The following is a 15,881-nucleotide window of genomic DNA, read 5'->3' on the forward strand; positions in this document are numbered from 1 at the left end:
ACACGTTCTTCCCGGACGCTTGAGATGATGAATCTGTGTCGCATGAAATCGGTGTCGTGTCAGTCAAGTACCTTCCGAGTCTCCGACGTCTCCGGCGCCGGGTCACCATCTGCCTCCGCCATCTAGTGGCGAGCACGGCGTGGGGGAGATGTTTGAGGAGGAGGAATCAAAGCATGTGGTCTGTGTGCTGCTGCTGCTGTTTGGAGGCGCTTCAATAAAGGGAATAAAGCACTGCTGCGCGGACTCCTGCTTCTGTCGCCCGCCGAGCCCAGATTAGCCGTCTAATCCCGTCAGGTGACCGTCTCCGACCTCGACCGGCCCGTCGCCGCTCCGCGCACACAGGGAGGAGCGTGCGTGTGCGCGCCGCCGTCCAGGTCACCTCACCTGGCCGCAGGTGTGCGCTTCCGCGCGCACGCACGTACACTGCTCCGGTACCCCGGGGTGTGGGGGAGGGTTCATTCCGCGGCACCCCGCAGGCTGACGCGTCTCCCGCCTCCGGTACCCGTCTGAGCCGGTTCCGGTGCGGGCGGCGGCGGCGGCCGTCCCGTGAGAGCCGCTGTCCAGGACGAGCCTCCCGCGGCGCCGGCTGAGCCGAGAGGACGGGGACAGCGGGAGGGGCGCAGAGACGCGCGGACTGGACGCCCGCTGGGGAGACGGCGCCGCGCAGCGAGGCGGCGGACAAGTGGAACCCGGGACGGCGGAGGAGCATGGACGGGCGACTGGACCGCGCCGCGAACGTTCGGTAACGTTACTGCTCCCGCCGGCGGTCCGGACCGGTTCCGCCCGCTCCGCTAGCAAAGCTAACTGCTAGCCTAGCTAACACGCCGAGAGCGAGCCGTGTTAGCCGCTAGCCTCGCTCGCGTAGTTCCGAGGGGACCGCCGGCAACTCGCCGGTTGTCTCCCGACGAGAAGGCGCTCCCGGTCGGCTTCGGGAGACGCCGCCCGGCTCACCGGCCGCGGGACTTTCGGCCGCCGTTAGCGTGTAGCCTGTGCGGGCAAATGGCCGTTAGCATGTGCTAGCGCACGCGAGTGTCTGCTAACAGCCAGGAGCAGCGCTAACATACCTGCGCGGCCAAAAGGTGCCGCGTTCATCGGACGACAGGCGGCCTCGACCTGACACACACCCCGGCGTCACACTCAGCTTTATTTCGACATGTTTCACGGGTGTGTGTCGTCCGGACGGCCGCCGACGCTAGTTAGCTAGCTAGCTGGCGAGCTAGCCCCGGATAGCAGCGCCCGCACGTGTGCCGCCCCACCGCGAAACGTAACCGCCACGTGCGCGCGCGTGTGGGGCGCCGTGTCCTTCCGCGCTCCTCCGCGCGCGCCGCGCGACACAAACACACTTCCGTCCGGATGATCCGACACTTCCGCCCCGTCAGCCGCGACTTCCGGTCAGCTAAACACACACACACACACACTTTTTACCGGAGGTCTGCTGTTCGCGGTCTCTCCACACAAACAAGACAAAAACTGACGGGATATGAGGCGGACACACACACACACACACACACACACACACACACCTCCCCTCCACCCAGAAGATGTTCTCCTCATTAAAGTGACATGACGGTTCCAGAGGGTCACTGAGAAAGCTGTAGAAGTCCATCCATCCTGCTCTGCTGCCTGCACCTCCAGGAGGGCCTTCATGTGAATCATAAGAGAAACACACCCCTGCTTCTGTTTCCAGCCCAGAGGTCCCAGATGAGTGGAGACACTGACGCTCCGTGTCGGAGGTCAGCTGCTCGGCCGATCTGAGCGGTGAGTCCTCGGCCGTCCGGAGCCCCGGGGTCGTCGGTGTCTTCTGGGGTTCTGGGGTTCCGGGTGTCGGTGCGTCCAGGCCGCTGCTGGGGGGCCGGGGAGGGCGGGAGGGGGCTCACACACTTTCTGATTGTTAACACAGTAAGTTCCCAGGCCTCTCTGTGCGTGAGTGTGTGTGTGTGGTGAGTGTGTGTAGTCCTCTGTTGAATGGCCTCCTTTGTCCTCTGTGCGTGCCGCCGTGCTCAGCGGCGCAGCAGAGACAGAAGCTTCCTGTCTTCTGCCTGTGGTCCACCAGCACGTCAGGATGAGTGTCCGGGTAGATGTGGATCACTACGTGGGGATCCCAGCGGGGCGTTCGCTGACCCCGGCCGTGTCCGTCCTCTCCCCAGCCCCCGGCTCCGGTCCCGCTCGGCTTCGGGCCGCTTCTCCTGGTTTCGTCCGTCAGGAGCCTGAAGGACGGACGCCATGACGGTGGCCAACGCAAAGTCTGGCTCAGGTAAGACGTCCCAGGTGATGATGTGAGGCGAGCGGCGCCCCCCGCCAATCATCCGGCTCTTGAGGGACGAGCGGTCCGCTTGTCCCTCAAAATCCCCTGCGTGTTTGAGGCTCCTCGGGGCCTCGGACACTCGTGCCGGAGCTCTGGTGGCGCCCGGCTCTCGGGCCACAAGGCGGGTCTGTGAGCAGAACAATGGCTGGGTGACCTGCTGCTGCTGTGGAGGAGGAGGAGGAGGAGGAGGAGGAGATGAGTTTTGTTCTCTGTGAATGGCTCCGCTCATCGGCAGGGCCGTTTGTTCTCCTGGCCTGGTTCTAAGCAGACATTGTTCCCCGGTGTGCCTGCGTGCTCGCGCTCTCTGCATCTCTGAAAGCCAGTTTTCAGGGCGTCTGACGGGATGTGCTCGTCTGCAGCCATGCAGCAGGTCCTGGACAACCTGAAGGACCTGCCGTCCGGCACAGGAGCCAAAGACATCGACCTCATCTTCCTCAGAGGCATCATGGAGAGTCCCATCGTCCGCTCCCTCGCCAAGGTAATGCATACAGGCATGAACGAACACACACACACACACACACACACACACACACACACACACACACATACACACACACAGGTGGGGGGAGGTGGCTCCCCTGAAAGCTGTACCTTTCCTGCAGACAGCGTCTCTTAAGCTCCGGTGAAACCAACCTTTTCGCACCCAAACATCTTCTGTGACGTTCAGTCTCCAACCCTGGTGCAGGTCCAGGTTGTCGGTTCAACCCCGGGGTCTCGGTCGGCCGGCTGCCGCCAGGTTTTCTCCCGGACGCTGCATGCGCTTTCCTGAAGTCCGTCCCGAGCCGCAGGTCTCTGACCCGCTCAGCGATTGGACGCAGAGGCGGCCGCCGTGTCAGATGGTGGTCGAGTTCCACCAGCAGGAGGCGAGGCTCCTCCGTTCCTGAGCCGCCTCCACGGCCAACCAGCCAACCCGAATCACCGATGTGCTCCGTCTCAGCAGATGCTGTGATCTTAGAGGGTCTGAGGGTCTGCTCAGAACCTACAAGAACGTGGGCAAATATTTAACCTTCGCCTCCCTCACCTACTTGGAACGTGCAACCTTAGCCGCTCTCCTCATGTGACACCATGACGGCTGCTCTCGTCCATGCAGCCCGAGGTCAGCTGGAGGTTCACCTCCGGGTCTGAGACTGACATTCTTCTCAGTCAACGAGCAGGAACCATGTCCAGACGTGTCTCAGGTGGGACTGAGGAGGACAGCCTGGTGTCTCAGGTGTGACCGTGTGTGTGTGTGTGTGTGTGTGTGTGTGTGTGTGTGTGTGTGTGTGTGTGTGTGTGTGTGTGTGTGTGTGTGTGTGTGTGCGCGCGCAGGCCCACGAGCGTCTGGAGGAGGTGGAGTTACGCGCAGTGAGGGACAACAACGTAGAGCTGGTCTCAGAGATCCTGGACTCCCTCAGCGGTCTGCAGGAGAAGAACGCGGCTGCTGCCGAGCTGTCCAGGATCCTCCGGGAGCCTCACTTCAAGGTGGGTCGGCAGTTTGCGGGTGAAGAACACGGCGAGAACACGGTTCCCACACCCGGAGAAGATGTCTCTCCCGTCTTCTCCCTCATTCCATCACTCCTTCCAGTCCGGTCTTCTTCTTGTGGAGATCGTGGAGCCTCCGGTCTTCACCTCTATGTGTTTCTTCTCCTCCCAGTCCCTGATGGAGGCTCATGACAAGGTGGCCTCCAAGAGCTACGAGATCCCCGGCGCCCCGGTGGGCGGCGGCGCTCCGCCGAGCAGCCCTCTGCTGCCGGCCGACGCCGTGCGGATGATCGGCATCCGAAAGAAGGCCGGAGAAGCCCTGGTGAGTTCACGTCTCCGACGTTCTGAGGAGCCTCTCCTGGAGGTCCTCGCGCAGCACGCTGAGCTCCTGCGGCCGTGCCGCCGTAGGGGGTGACCTTCCGGGTGGAGCGGGGGGAGATGGTGATCGCGAGGATCCTGCACGACAGCTCCATCCACCGGCAGGGCATGCTGCACGCCGGGGACGTCATCCGGGAGGTGAACGGCCGGCAGGTGGGCGCAGATCCTCAGCAGCTTCAGGAGATCCTGAGGGACTGCAGCGGCAGCATCACGCTCAGGGTGGTGCCCAGCTACAGGGACACCCCAGAGCCCCCCCAGGTGAGGACGGGTGTGTGTGTGTGTGTGTGTGTGTGTGAGGTGGGGGTGAGAGTGAGATGATCCCAGAATGCTAGGCATCTGAAAGCTGAGCCTCTGGAAGGTCTATTAATAAGACCACACACACCATCTGACACTCCTCCTCCTCTGGACTTCAAGAGGTCATCCGCCAGCCGAGGAGCTCCTGGAGGTCCTCACACTCATCAATCACAAATGATTGACGAAGTGTTGTTGATCCGAGTGTTTGGTTTCCAACCCGATGATGCTGTCAGTAGGTCTTCGGCTCTTCTCCTCAGTCAGCGTGGAGGAGGAGGACGCTGAGCGCGAAGCTAATGACCCTCCTCTGCCCACAGGTGTATCTGAAGCCCCACTTCAACTACAACCCGGCTGCAGACAGCCTGATCCCCTGCAGGGAGGCGGGGCTGGCCTTCTCCAGGGGAGATGTTCTCCATGTCCTCAACAAGGAGGACCCCAACTGGTGGCAGGTGAGTCTGCAGGTGCACCTGGAGAGGCTCTCCTCCAGGGAGGGGTCTCCTCCAGAGGTGTGTGTGTGTGTGTGTGTGTGTGTGTGTGCATGCGCTCGCACTCTGGCGTCAGAGCTGTTGACGTCCCTGCAGGCGCGTCATGTGACCGGCGAGGTGACGGGTCTGATCCCCAGCCAGTTCCTGGAGGAGAAGAGGAAGGCTTTCGTGAGGAAGGACTGGGACGAGTCCAGGAAAGGTCGGTGGAGGTGATGGTGAAGGTCCGCCGGGTCCTTGTGGCTCCTCTCACGCTGCTCTGGTGTGTCAGGGATGCTGTGCGGGAACCTAACAGCGAAGAAGAAGAAGAAGAAGAAGATGATGTACCTCACGGCCAAGAACGCAGGTGTGTTCTGATGGCGTGCGGCCGGCGCGCCGGCGCGGCGAGTCGTCGCTCAACCGCCCGTTTGTCCCCGGACAGAGTTCGACCGCTATGAGCTGCAGATCTACGAGGAGGTGGCCAAGATGCCGCCCTTCCAGAGGAAGACGCTGGTCCTGATTGGAGCTCAGGGGGTGGGGAGGCGGAGCCTGAAGAACAGACTGATCCTGCTGAACCCCCTGAGATACGGGACCACCGTTCCCTGTGAGACGCCATGTCTTCTGAGACCTGCTGAGACCACCTGCCGCCGGGCCTCCGTCCTCTGACGCTCTCCAACCCTTCTCCCCTCCAGTCACGTCGAGGAGCCCCAGAGAAGAAGAGCGAGACGGCCAGAACTACTGCTTCGTGATGCGGACGCAGATGGAGAAGGACATCAAGGACAGCCGCTACCTGGAGCACGGAGAATACGACGGAAACCTCTACGGCACCAAGATAGACTCCATCCACGAGGTGGTGGACGCCGGACGCACCTGCATCCTGGACGTCAACCCACAGGTGACCTCAACACCTGACCAGGTCCACCTCCCGGTCACCCCTGAGAAGACATGGAGGTGTTCTCCTGCAGGGAACACACACCCAGGGAGTCCTCACACCTGGCAGGAGGACAGCTCACCTGGATGAAGGACCTCATTACTCAAGAGAGCATGATGTCAGGGCCTCTGTCACACACACACACGCACACACACACACACACACAGATACAGGAGAGTGGCCGGTGAGTTGCTTTCCAAAAGAAACCGTAAAAGATGGAAGAAGTCATGTTAGTCTGTCTCCATGGCAACAAGCTAGCGCCTGGCTTCTCGTCGAGCGATGAAGACCTCGCAGAAGAAAACCTTCTCTCCTCCGCCTCCTATGTGTGTTTGACTGGTTCTTCCTCCCCTAGGCGCTGAAGGTGCTGAAGACGTCCGAGTTCATGCCGTTCGTGGTCTTCATCGCCGCTCCGGAGCTGGACACGCTGAGGGCCATGCACAAGGCGGTGGTGGACGCCGGGCTCACCACCAAGCTCCTCACTGTAAGTCCAAGTTGAGAGGCGGAGGTGGTGCAGGTGTTGGTTCACTGACCGGACGCCGCTGTGTGTCAGGAGAACGACTTGAAGAAGACGGTGGACGAGAGCGCCAGGATCCGGAGGGCCTACAGCCACTACTTCGACCTGACCATCGTCAACGACAACCTGGACAAGGCCTTCGAGAAGCTGCAGGAGGTGGTGGAGAGGCTGTTCGTGGAGCCGCAGTGGGTCCCGGTCAGCTGGGTCTACTGAGGGACGTCCGAGCTGCTGCCGAGGACCGGGGGTGGGACCTCCGGCCTCCCCGCCTGGATCTGGGTCTTCGCCTCCACCCGCATCTCCGGACGCCCGTTAGCACGCTATGCAACTGATGAGGAGGAGGAGTTCTTATTTATTGACCCTGGGAGCGGTGGTCCGAGACCTCCCGGAGAGGCGGCTGGACCACGGAGGGTCTTCATCTCGCACCAGAGGTCCTGGCCAGCGGCTCTCCGTCAGAGGACGTCTCCTCGGCGGTCGTTTACAGTGTCCTCCTCTCGTCCTTCATCTCATCTCATGTCCTGACGTCTCGATCCCAAGTTAGACGACTAACGCCGTCGAGATCACCCTTCATGTCCCTCAAGCACAAGAGACATCACCTCAGTTCTGCTGGCACTGGACCGGGCCCAGGCTCCGGACCCAGGGTTCTGCTCCTCAGCTGGCCATCCTGGTCTGGTGTGGCTGAGACCAGATCTTCTGAAGCCCCTTCAGAAGTTCTCAAAAAAAAGTATATATATATATATATATATATATATATATGTGTGTGTGTGTGTGTGTGTATATATATGTATATACACACATATATATACATGAAATTTACATTTCAGAGGATGTATTTTCAGATGTGGAATAAATCACTTCTGTTTTCTAAAGATCCACTTTGGGTGGGTGGTCTCTCAGGGAGGATCTCCAGACAGCAGGAGATGGACCTCCAGAGAGGAGAAGGACCTCTGGGGGTTCTGTAACAGGACGTTTATTACATAGGAAAGTGCTTCCAAAGCTCTCCCGTGCCTTCACTGAAGCCCTGGAATAAACCGAGGAGACCATGTTCTCTGCGAAGACCTCAGGAGATCTGTTTATTGATCATGTGAACATCTCAAAGGTTTTGGTTTCACAGTGACGGCTGATGGTCGCCCTGATGGGGCGACGCTCTCATGAGGAGGCTCTGTGGAGCGAAGCCGGACCTTCTGGACGCGCCAGCGAGCAGAGGCCTCTGATGGCGATGCAGGCGACGAGGGGCCGTGCGCCCGCCGCCGTCCTCAGCGAGTCCCGGTCTTCCTCAAGCGTCACGTCGCAAGTGGCCAGCAGCCGCCGGGCCGCGGCCGCCGCCGGGCCCGTCATGGCGTCGCTCACAGACAGCCGCCCGCCGCCCGCCAGGCGTTCCACCTGAGGAGACGACAGTCATCACCTCGCTCTAAAACATCACGTGCGGAGGCGGGCGGGACCAACCAGCTGGGGGAGGAGCTCCAGGCCCGCCGGGCTGCAGCACGCCGTCAGCGCCGCCAGCGCCTCGTCCTTCAGCTCTGGAAGAAAAACAGGAGGTCAGAGGTTGGAGGTCCGATGGGCCGGAGGAGAAGACGGGACTTGTGCACGTGAGAGTGCCTCCTGATCGAGGAGGCTCCTCATATCCGGGTTCAGTTCCTTGTGCGAAGCTAACAGGCGCAGAGGCGGTTAGCGAGGGAGAAGAACGGTCGGACGTTTTCCCGGCGGCCAAAGAGGAGGGTCTCCTCACCGCTCAGGGCGCTGACGAGGAGGTGGAGAGCTTCGAGGAGCCCCTCCACGCCCGCCGCCTCCAGGAGATCCAGGACAGCTCGCACCTTCTCTTCTTCACACTGCTCCGGCGCAGAGACCTCGGAGGGCCCGTCCTCCAGGAACATCTGGTCCAGCTGAGGCAGAAGACACGGGTCAGAAGAGCTCGCGGGTCGTTCCCGTGGTTTCGCTCGGCCCTGCTCACCTCCTCCTGGAGAGCGTCGAGGGCTGAAGGCTCCTCCATGATGCAGAGGAGCCGCTGCAGCAGGGAGGAGGCCGAGGGACCCGGGAGCGCCGACAGCAGCTGGAAGTGTTCGGCCAGGAGGTCCAGCTCTGCAGGCCAGAGGAGAAGACGAGGAGAGCCTTCACTTCTGACTCACCTTCTGAACAGTTTTCATTGACATCGGGAGAAGCTTTATGGAGAAGCTCCTCAGAGCAGGTCGGAGGACACGCTCGCAGATGGTCGTTGCATCAGGCTGATAAGAAGGGGCAGATGGTCCGCCGCCGAGACCTGGGACCTCCTAGACATTCTCCCTACCTTCTGAGAGATGGTGGTCTCCAGATGTTTCTCCAGAGGCCCCCGGGAGTCCTCTCTTCAGAGGGCCGTCGACCTCGAAGCCCCCGGCGGAGTCCTCGGTCAGACAGAACTCTAAGGAGGAGACAGATCTTCAGAGAAAGGAGAAACCACCGCAGCGCCTCACTGGTGAATGAAAGGGCTCGTTACCATAGCGACCGTCGTGCTTGACCTCCAGCTCCAGGAGGGCGTAGGCCAGGGCGGTGTTGGCGGGGATCTCCATGGTGACGTTGGTGTCACTGCTCAGGCTCCCGTTCTCCTTCAGCGAAAACTGACAGAAGATCAGACGCGTCAGAAACGGAGTTCCTTCTGAAGCTAAAGCAAGTCTGGTTGAAGATCATCGCTGGAGTGGAGGAGCAAGATTGGAAGCTCTCAGGGTGGAGGAGCAGCACCAGAAGTCAAAGATCTGGAGGAGCAGCACCAGAAGTCAAAGATCTGAAGGAGCAGCACCAGAAGTCAAAGATCTGAAGGAGCAGCACCAGAAGTCAAAGGTCTGAAGGAGCAGCACCAGAAGTCAAAGGTCTGAAGGAGCAGACATCCCTGTCTCTGAAGAGAACCAGCAAAGATGTCCCTCAGACCCCTGGACACCAGAAGCGTCCAGGAGTTTGGACTCCAGGGAGGGCGATTCTGGACTACAGGCAGTCTTGGTGTTAAAGGTCACGTGGTGACTTCAAGACCAGCGGGTGTTCCTCAGCACCACCTTGGGGTTCCTGGTCCCGCAGAGGTCGAAGGTCGCTCCGCACCGGCCGTCCAGCCGGACCTCCTCCACCACCCAGCACGGCTCCCGGGTCACGATCCGCTCCTTCACCACGGCCAGGGCCTTCCTGCCGCGGACCCCGGTCTGCTGGATCAGACGGTGGTTCATGTCCAGGACCCTGCAGGTGGAGGTCCAGAGGGCGCACACACTCAGCGAGGAGCCCTCTCTCTGCGCATGCGCGTCCACACGGCCGACCCACCTGCCCCGGGAGTCTGCGAGCAGCTTCTGGACCTCCAGCTCCTGCTTCTTCAGGCTCCCGAACGAGGAGCGCAGCCTGCTTCCCTTCTCGCCCCGCAGGCTCGCCCCGGTGCGGGGGACGGAGGCGCCGGCGTCCCCCCGCACGCTGCCCACGTACGACCCGTCGTACCCGATGAAGTCCGTCTCCATGACAACTGCGGAGAAACAGCGTGAGGGCTCCGACCCAAACCCCGGCTCCGGTTCAGACCCCGGCTCAGACCCCGACCCCGGCTCCGGCTCCGGCTCCGGCGGGCTTACCGGGGCGGATGGGCGGCGCCCCCGCCAGCAGGTCGTTGAGGCCGAGGTCGGTGCGCAGAACTCGGGCTTTCTGCCAGAACCAGCGGCCCCGCCGCCGGAGCACCACCGCCAGCAGCGGCGCGCTGTCGTCCGGGCTGCGGGCGGCCAGCAGCGAACCCCCGTCGTCCACCTCCGACACCAGCCTCCGGGTGGCCGCGGCGAACATCCTGGGCGACGAGCCGCGGCGCGGAGCTAGCTCGGGAGGCTAACGGCCGGGGCGCTTCTTTGCCCGCGCTGAGGCTCCCCGCAGGTCAGGTGATCGCCCGTCTGACCCCGCCCCGCTGGGACGAGCCGGTGAGCGCGACGAGCGCACACAGATTCCCGATCTTGTCCACCAGGGGGCGCAGCGAACGGTGGACCGAACCTGAAGGTCCTCACGGTCAGGTTCACCATTCTTCACCAGCCGAAGTAGAAGATATACATTCGATATTCTTCTAAACAAGCCTCTTTCAGGTATTATAAATGTGGTCTTTCAGATGTCATGCTTCGGTCAGTGTTCCGTTTCAAGCTGACTCCGAGGTGCGCCGAGCTCAGGGGTCGGCGACCTTTGGCCCTCCAAGAGCCATTTCGGGCCGAAAGAACACAACCCTTTGGAAATTTAAAACAAATTAACACAGCATGTAACCCTGTTTTTTTGCCTTCATGCTAAGTATAAACATAGCATAAAGGAAAAAAAAATAGTTTAATGCCGTGTTAAAACCCAACACAAAATGTGTTGCCTTTTTTAAAATCAATGATCAATTACAGAGAAAACTAACTAAAACTAAATTTTAACTAAAAATTACATTTCTGCATACAACAAAACATTTTGAAACGTCTTTTGCAAAAATAGACGTTTAAGGTTACTTTAAAGCAAAACACTAAATGTCTTAAATGATCCACCAGCAGCAAACCAGAAATGGCGTCCTCGCTCTGCGTGTGTCATCCTTCAACCGGCGTGTACTGTTTTATCACATATTATTTAGATGTGACCAGATTCTTTAAATTTAAAATTTAATTTAAAAATGAACAAACTGTAAAATGCATTTTAGTTGAATCCTCATGAATTATTTTCAAAAACACAGGGAGCCACATCGGGGGATCACAGAGCCTCATCAGCTCCGGCGCCGCAGGGTGACGACCCAGAGCCTGCGATGGGCTCGAGTGGCGGTTTGGGACGACATTCATTTTGGGGTAAGTTGTCACATTTGTCACATATGACTCGTGTGACAAATATCACATGTGACGGATGTGATAGATGACATATAGGAAACATATGACACATATGACACGTTTGAAACATATGAACCTTGACACATATATCATGTATGTTACATAAGACACACTTTTCACAAATGATTCATATAACACACATGTCAAATAAGACATATATTTCACTTATGACACATATTTCGCACAAGTTATGTCATATATGACACAAATGTAACATATGACAAAGTTGTCACATATGTGATGTATGACAAAATATGTCATGGCACATTTATGACATACAACACATTTTTTTCAAATGGGAAAATTTGACACATATGTCACATATGGCACATATGACAGATATGACACATATGAAACTTAATTTACATAGGACACTTATGTCCCTTATTACACATATGTCATATAAGTCACATGACATCAAATGTATCAAATATGTCACACATGACATGTATGTCACATATAACTCATATGACACCTTTGCCACTTATGATAAATTTTCAAATATGACACAAATTTCACATCAGTGACATATGACACAAATTACTCATTTGACACAAATGTCAAATATGACACATGTGTGACATATGTCAAACATGTGACATATGACACCTATGTCACATATTACACATATGTCACATATATTACGTATGAAACATGTCATTTATGTCACATATGACAGTCGTAACCTATGACACATGTTGTGACAAATATTGCACAAATGACACTTATGACACATTTTTCAAAAATGACACATACGTCACTTATGACACATGTCGCATATATCACATATGAAACAGACGTCACATAAGACACTTATGTCACATATGACACATATTGCAAACATAACAAATGTGTCCCTTATGACACTTTGATACATGTGACATGTGACATGTGACACTTATGTCAAATATGACACATATTTGACAAATGACAATTATGTGACATATGGAACATATTTCACATACAACCATATGTGACATATGGCAGAAATGTCACATATGACACTTATGACACAAATGTCACTTATTACAAATATGTCATATAAGTCACATAGGAAACATTGGGTCCATTGGGTCACATATGACACTCGTAACGTGTGACACATATATCAAATAGGTCACATATGACACTTATGACACATATTTAAACACGTCACACACTCCACATTTGACAGATATGTCAAATGTGACATATGTTAAATATATCAGATGTCACTTTTGACTACTATGTCACATGAGTGACATATGACACATATGAAACCTGCATCACATAGGACACTTATGTCAATCAAGACACATCTTTAAATGTGACACATATGACATATTATACATATGTGACATATGGCACATATGTCACATATGATAGGTATGACACAAATGAAAATAAATCACATAGGCCACATATGTCAGAATTGACAGTAATTACACATATGACACATTTGCGAAATATGACACATGTAACACATATGCCAAATTTGGAAAAAATGTGTAACATATGACAAATATGTCACCTATGACACATTTTTCAAATATGACACATGTGACATATGGCATATATGTGACATTTGACAGATATGACATATATGAAACATAAATCATATAGGATACTTATGATACATATGAAACATATGTCAAATGACACATATGTCACATATGACTCACATATGGGTTAGGGTTAGGGATGTAACATACATTACATAGGACACCTATGTCATATGCGTCATATTTGAAAATTGTGTCATGAGTGACAAAATACAAGTATATCACATATGACACATGTCAGCAATGACACAATTTTCAAATATGATACATGTGACACTTATGTCAAACATGACACTTAGGTCACTTATGACACATATGTCAATTATTACACAGATGTCATATAAGTCACATATGACACATATGTGACATATGTGACATATGACACATTAAACACATATGACACATTTAACACATGTCATATATGAAACCTATGTTACATATGACAAATATGTCACTTATGACACATTTTTAAATATTACACATGTGAAACCTATGTTAAATATGACACATATTTCACATATGACACGTATGTGACATATGGTAGATATTTCAGATATGACACGTGTGAAATATGACACTTATGTCAAATATGACACATATGTCATTTACCACACATAAGTCATTTAAGCCATAAATGACATATATGTCCATTGTGTCACTTATGACACTCGTAACATATGACACATTTATCAAATATTTCACATGACACTTATCACACATTTTTAAATATGACACATATTTCAATTATGACACATGTCACATACACCACACATGAAACATACATCACATAAGAGATTTATGTCACATATGACACATATTGCAAACAAAACACGTAGGTCACATATGTCGCATATCATATAAGACACATATGACACATAAATCACATATGGGACATATGACACACATGCTATATATTAAACATATGTCACATAAGACATGTATGTCACATTACATATGTGTGGAATATTTCATAAAAGACCTGTGTAATATATGACACATGGTACATATGTCACACAGAAAATATAGTCTCAAATGACACATTTTTCAAATATGACAAATATAACATATTACACATATGACACATATATCAAATATGATACACATTACACTTATGACATATGTCACATAGGTCACATATGACACAAATGACACATATGAAACATGGGTAACATATGACACATATGTCACATATGACACATATTTTACTTATGACATATGTCAGATAAGTCACATATGTCAGATATGATATTGACAGATATGTCAAATGAAAAATATGTTACATATGACACATGTCACTTGTTACACCTATGTCACATAAGTCACATATGACACATATGACACGTATGCCGCATATGAAACATGCATCACACTAATGTCACTCATGACACATTTTTCAAATATGCCACATATGACATATTACACACATGTAAGATATGACACAAAGGTCACTTATGACACATTTTTCAAATATGACACATATAGAATATGAAACTTTTGGCATATGACACATATGACACATATGTCACATAAGTCCCATATGGCACATATGTCACATATAACACATTTGCCAAATAAGACACATCTTTCACTTATGACACATTTTTCTATCATCCCTGTGTGTCCCAGCCCGCACACATACTGCCCTTTTTGTTCTTTTATTTCACCTATTTTTGTCCCTCTATTTATATTGTTTTTTTAGTTCTGGTTGTGTGTTTTTCATCTTCTCTGTTCCTTGATGTTGTCCAATGTTATCACTGATGTTGCTGTTATTGTTTTTGTTGTCTACTCTCTATTTATCTGTTCTCTATTTATTCATGGATGTCTTGCTATCTTCTGTTTTCTGCCTTTCTATTTGTATTTACATTCATATTGCCGTGAGCCACAAATGTTAAGGTTTGTGTTGATGGATGTTTTCTGTGTGATTTTGGGGTTGCTGGGAGCTTTGCGGGTGTGGTTTGGGCTGCAATGACTTGTGTTTTTTTTTCCAGCAATCGAGAGGCAGCCTTTTTTGGTGTTGCAGGCTTGTGTGGCGTGACTATGGCCAACAACACCTATTGCTCATTAAACACAATTTCACTGTGGTCCGGGTGTTTGCTTGGCTAAAAAACAATATTTATTTTCCTTTTTTTTTGATCTTACAACTTTTGAGCTACTGTCATAAATGAAATTCATCTGTGGGGATCAATAAAGTTTGTTATCTTATCTTATCTTGTCTTATCTAATCGTATATGACACATGACACATGAGTTACATATAAAACATATGTCACATGACACATATTTTACATTTTTCACAGATGACATGTCACATATGACACAAATATCACACATGAAATATACTCATATGAAACAAATGTAAAATATGCCATATATGTCATATAAGACATGCAACACATGTGACATGACACGTTTGTCACTATGACGTGTGTCAATTATGTCACAGCAGACAGTCATTTTAACACGATATATAAGTCTAACATTTCACATATGACACACATAATACATATGTCCCATATGACACATATTACACATTTGTCACAGATAACACGAGTGTAACATGTGACACATAATAAACATGTCACATGTGACACATATGTAAGACATATATGACACATCTGACATATGACACGTCCCATATGACATATATGTCACTGATGACACATAATTATACATGTCAGATGTGACACATATGACACTTTTGACACATAGGACATATATGGCAAATATGTCACATGTGACTCATGACACCTTTGCGACTTATGATAAATGTTTCAAATATGACACAAATTTCACATAAGTGACTTATGAAACATATTACTCATATGACACAAACGTGAAATATGACATGTATGTCACATAAGATATATGTCACACATGTGTCATATTTCACATATGACAAATTTAACATGTTGCATATGACACATTTAACATTTCTCTCATATGACACTTATTTCACATATGTCAAATATTTCCCATATGACATATATGACACACTTATGAGACATTTATCAAATATGATACATATGTCACATTTTTAATTAAGTCACCTATGTCCTATATGTAACATTTGCCACATATGACACTTCTGTCACATATGACATATATGTCAATATGACACATGTGACAATTTTGACAAATAGGATACAAATGCCCATATGTCATACTTGACACATAGGACCC

The 15,881-nt window shown here is 51.8% G+C and overlaps 2 protein-coding genes and 1 long non-coding RNA gene across 3 annotated transcripts; 2 read left to right on the forward strand and 1 right to left on the reverse strand.

The window, feature by feature from the left end:
* Positions 1-340: 340 nt before the first annotated feature.
* Positions 341-7,209, forward strand: pals2a (protein associated with LIN7 2, MAGUK p55 family member a). Its single transcript, XM_086155041.1, has 14 exons — positions 341-742; positions 1,688-1,758; positions 2,148-2,254; positions 2,665-2,783; positions 3,614-3,766; positions 3,939-4,088; positions 4,175-4,402; positions 4,753-4,884; positions 5,017-5,119; positions 5,189-5,263; positions 5,339-5,500; positions 5,589-5,791; positions 6,180-6,308; positions 6,378-7,209. The coding sequence occupies exons 3-14, from the start codon at positions 2,224-2,226 to the stop codon at positions 6,552-6,554; spliced, it is 1,662 nt and encodes a 553-aa protein (XP_086011167.1). The 5' UTR covers positions 341-742; positions 1,688-1,758; positions 2,148-2,223; the 3' UTR covers positions 6,555-7,209.
* Positions 7,210-7,383: 174 nt separating this feature from the next.
* gsdmeb (gasdermin Eb) lies at positions 7,384-10,239 on the reverse strand. Its single transcript, XM_086155042.1, has 9 exons — positions 9,911-10,239; positions 9,615-9,807; positions 9,359-9,533; positions 8,809-8,929; positions 8,623-8,733; positions 8,290-8,417; positions 8,068-8,221; positions 7,785-7,858; positions 7,384-7,721 (listed from the first exon to the last, which is right to left on the reverse strand). Exons 1-9 carry the CDS (start codon positions 10,113-10,115, stop codon positions 7,488-7,490), a joined length of 1,395 nt encoding a protein of 464 aa, XP_086011168.1. The 5' UTR covers positions 10,116-10,239; the 3' UTR covers positions 7,384-7,487.
* Positions 10,240-10,272: 33 nt separating this feature from the next.
* Positions 10,273-15,201, forward strand: LOC147229544 (uncharacterized). Its single transcript, XR_015106797.1, has 3 exons — positions 10,273-10,402; positions 11,014-11,122; positions 14,691-15,201. It is a non-coding gene; the product is annotated as an uncharacterized LOC147229544 (long non-coding RNA).
* Positions 15,202-15,881: the final 680 nt, after the last annotated feature.

This window comes from Fistularia commersonii, chromosome 11 (assembly GCF_037954325.1).
Source record: "Fistularia commersonii isolate RoL2024-O1a breed Wild chromosome 11, RoL_Fcom_v1.0, whole genome shotgun sequence".
Lineage (NCBI taxonomy): Eukaryota > Metazoa > Chordata > Actinopteri > Syngnathiformes > Fistulariidae > Fistularia > Fistularia commersonii.

Coding starts and splice junctions, on each gene's coding strand:
- pals2a (XM_086155041.1), top strand. CDS start 2,224: ATGACGGTGGCCAACGCAAAGTCTGGCTCAG. Junction 5,120..5,188: donor CTGGGACGAGTCCAGGAAAG/GTCGGTGGAGGT, acceptor CTGGTGTGTCAG/GGATGCTGTGCGGGAACCTA. Junction 5,792..6,179: donor TCCTGGACGTCAACCCACAG/GTGACCTCAACA, acceptor TTCCTCCCCTAG/GCGCTGAAGGTGCTGAAGAC.
- gsdmeb (XM_086155042.1), bottom strand. CDS start 10,115: ATGTTCGCCGCGGCCACCCGGAGGCTGGTGTCGGAGGTGGACGACGGG. Junction 9,534..9,614: donor CTCGCAGACTCCCGGGGCAG/GTGGGTCGGCCG, acceptor CTCCACCTGCAG/GGTCCTGGACATGAACCACC. Junction 7,722..7,784: donor TGGAGCTCCTCCCCCAGCTG/GTTGGTCCCGCC, acceptor TCGTCTCCTCAG/GTGGAACGCCTGGCGGGCGG.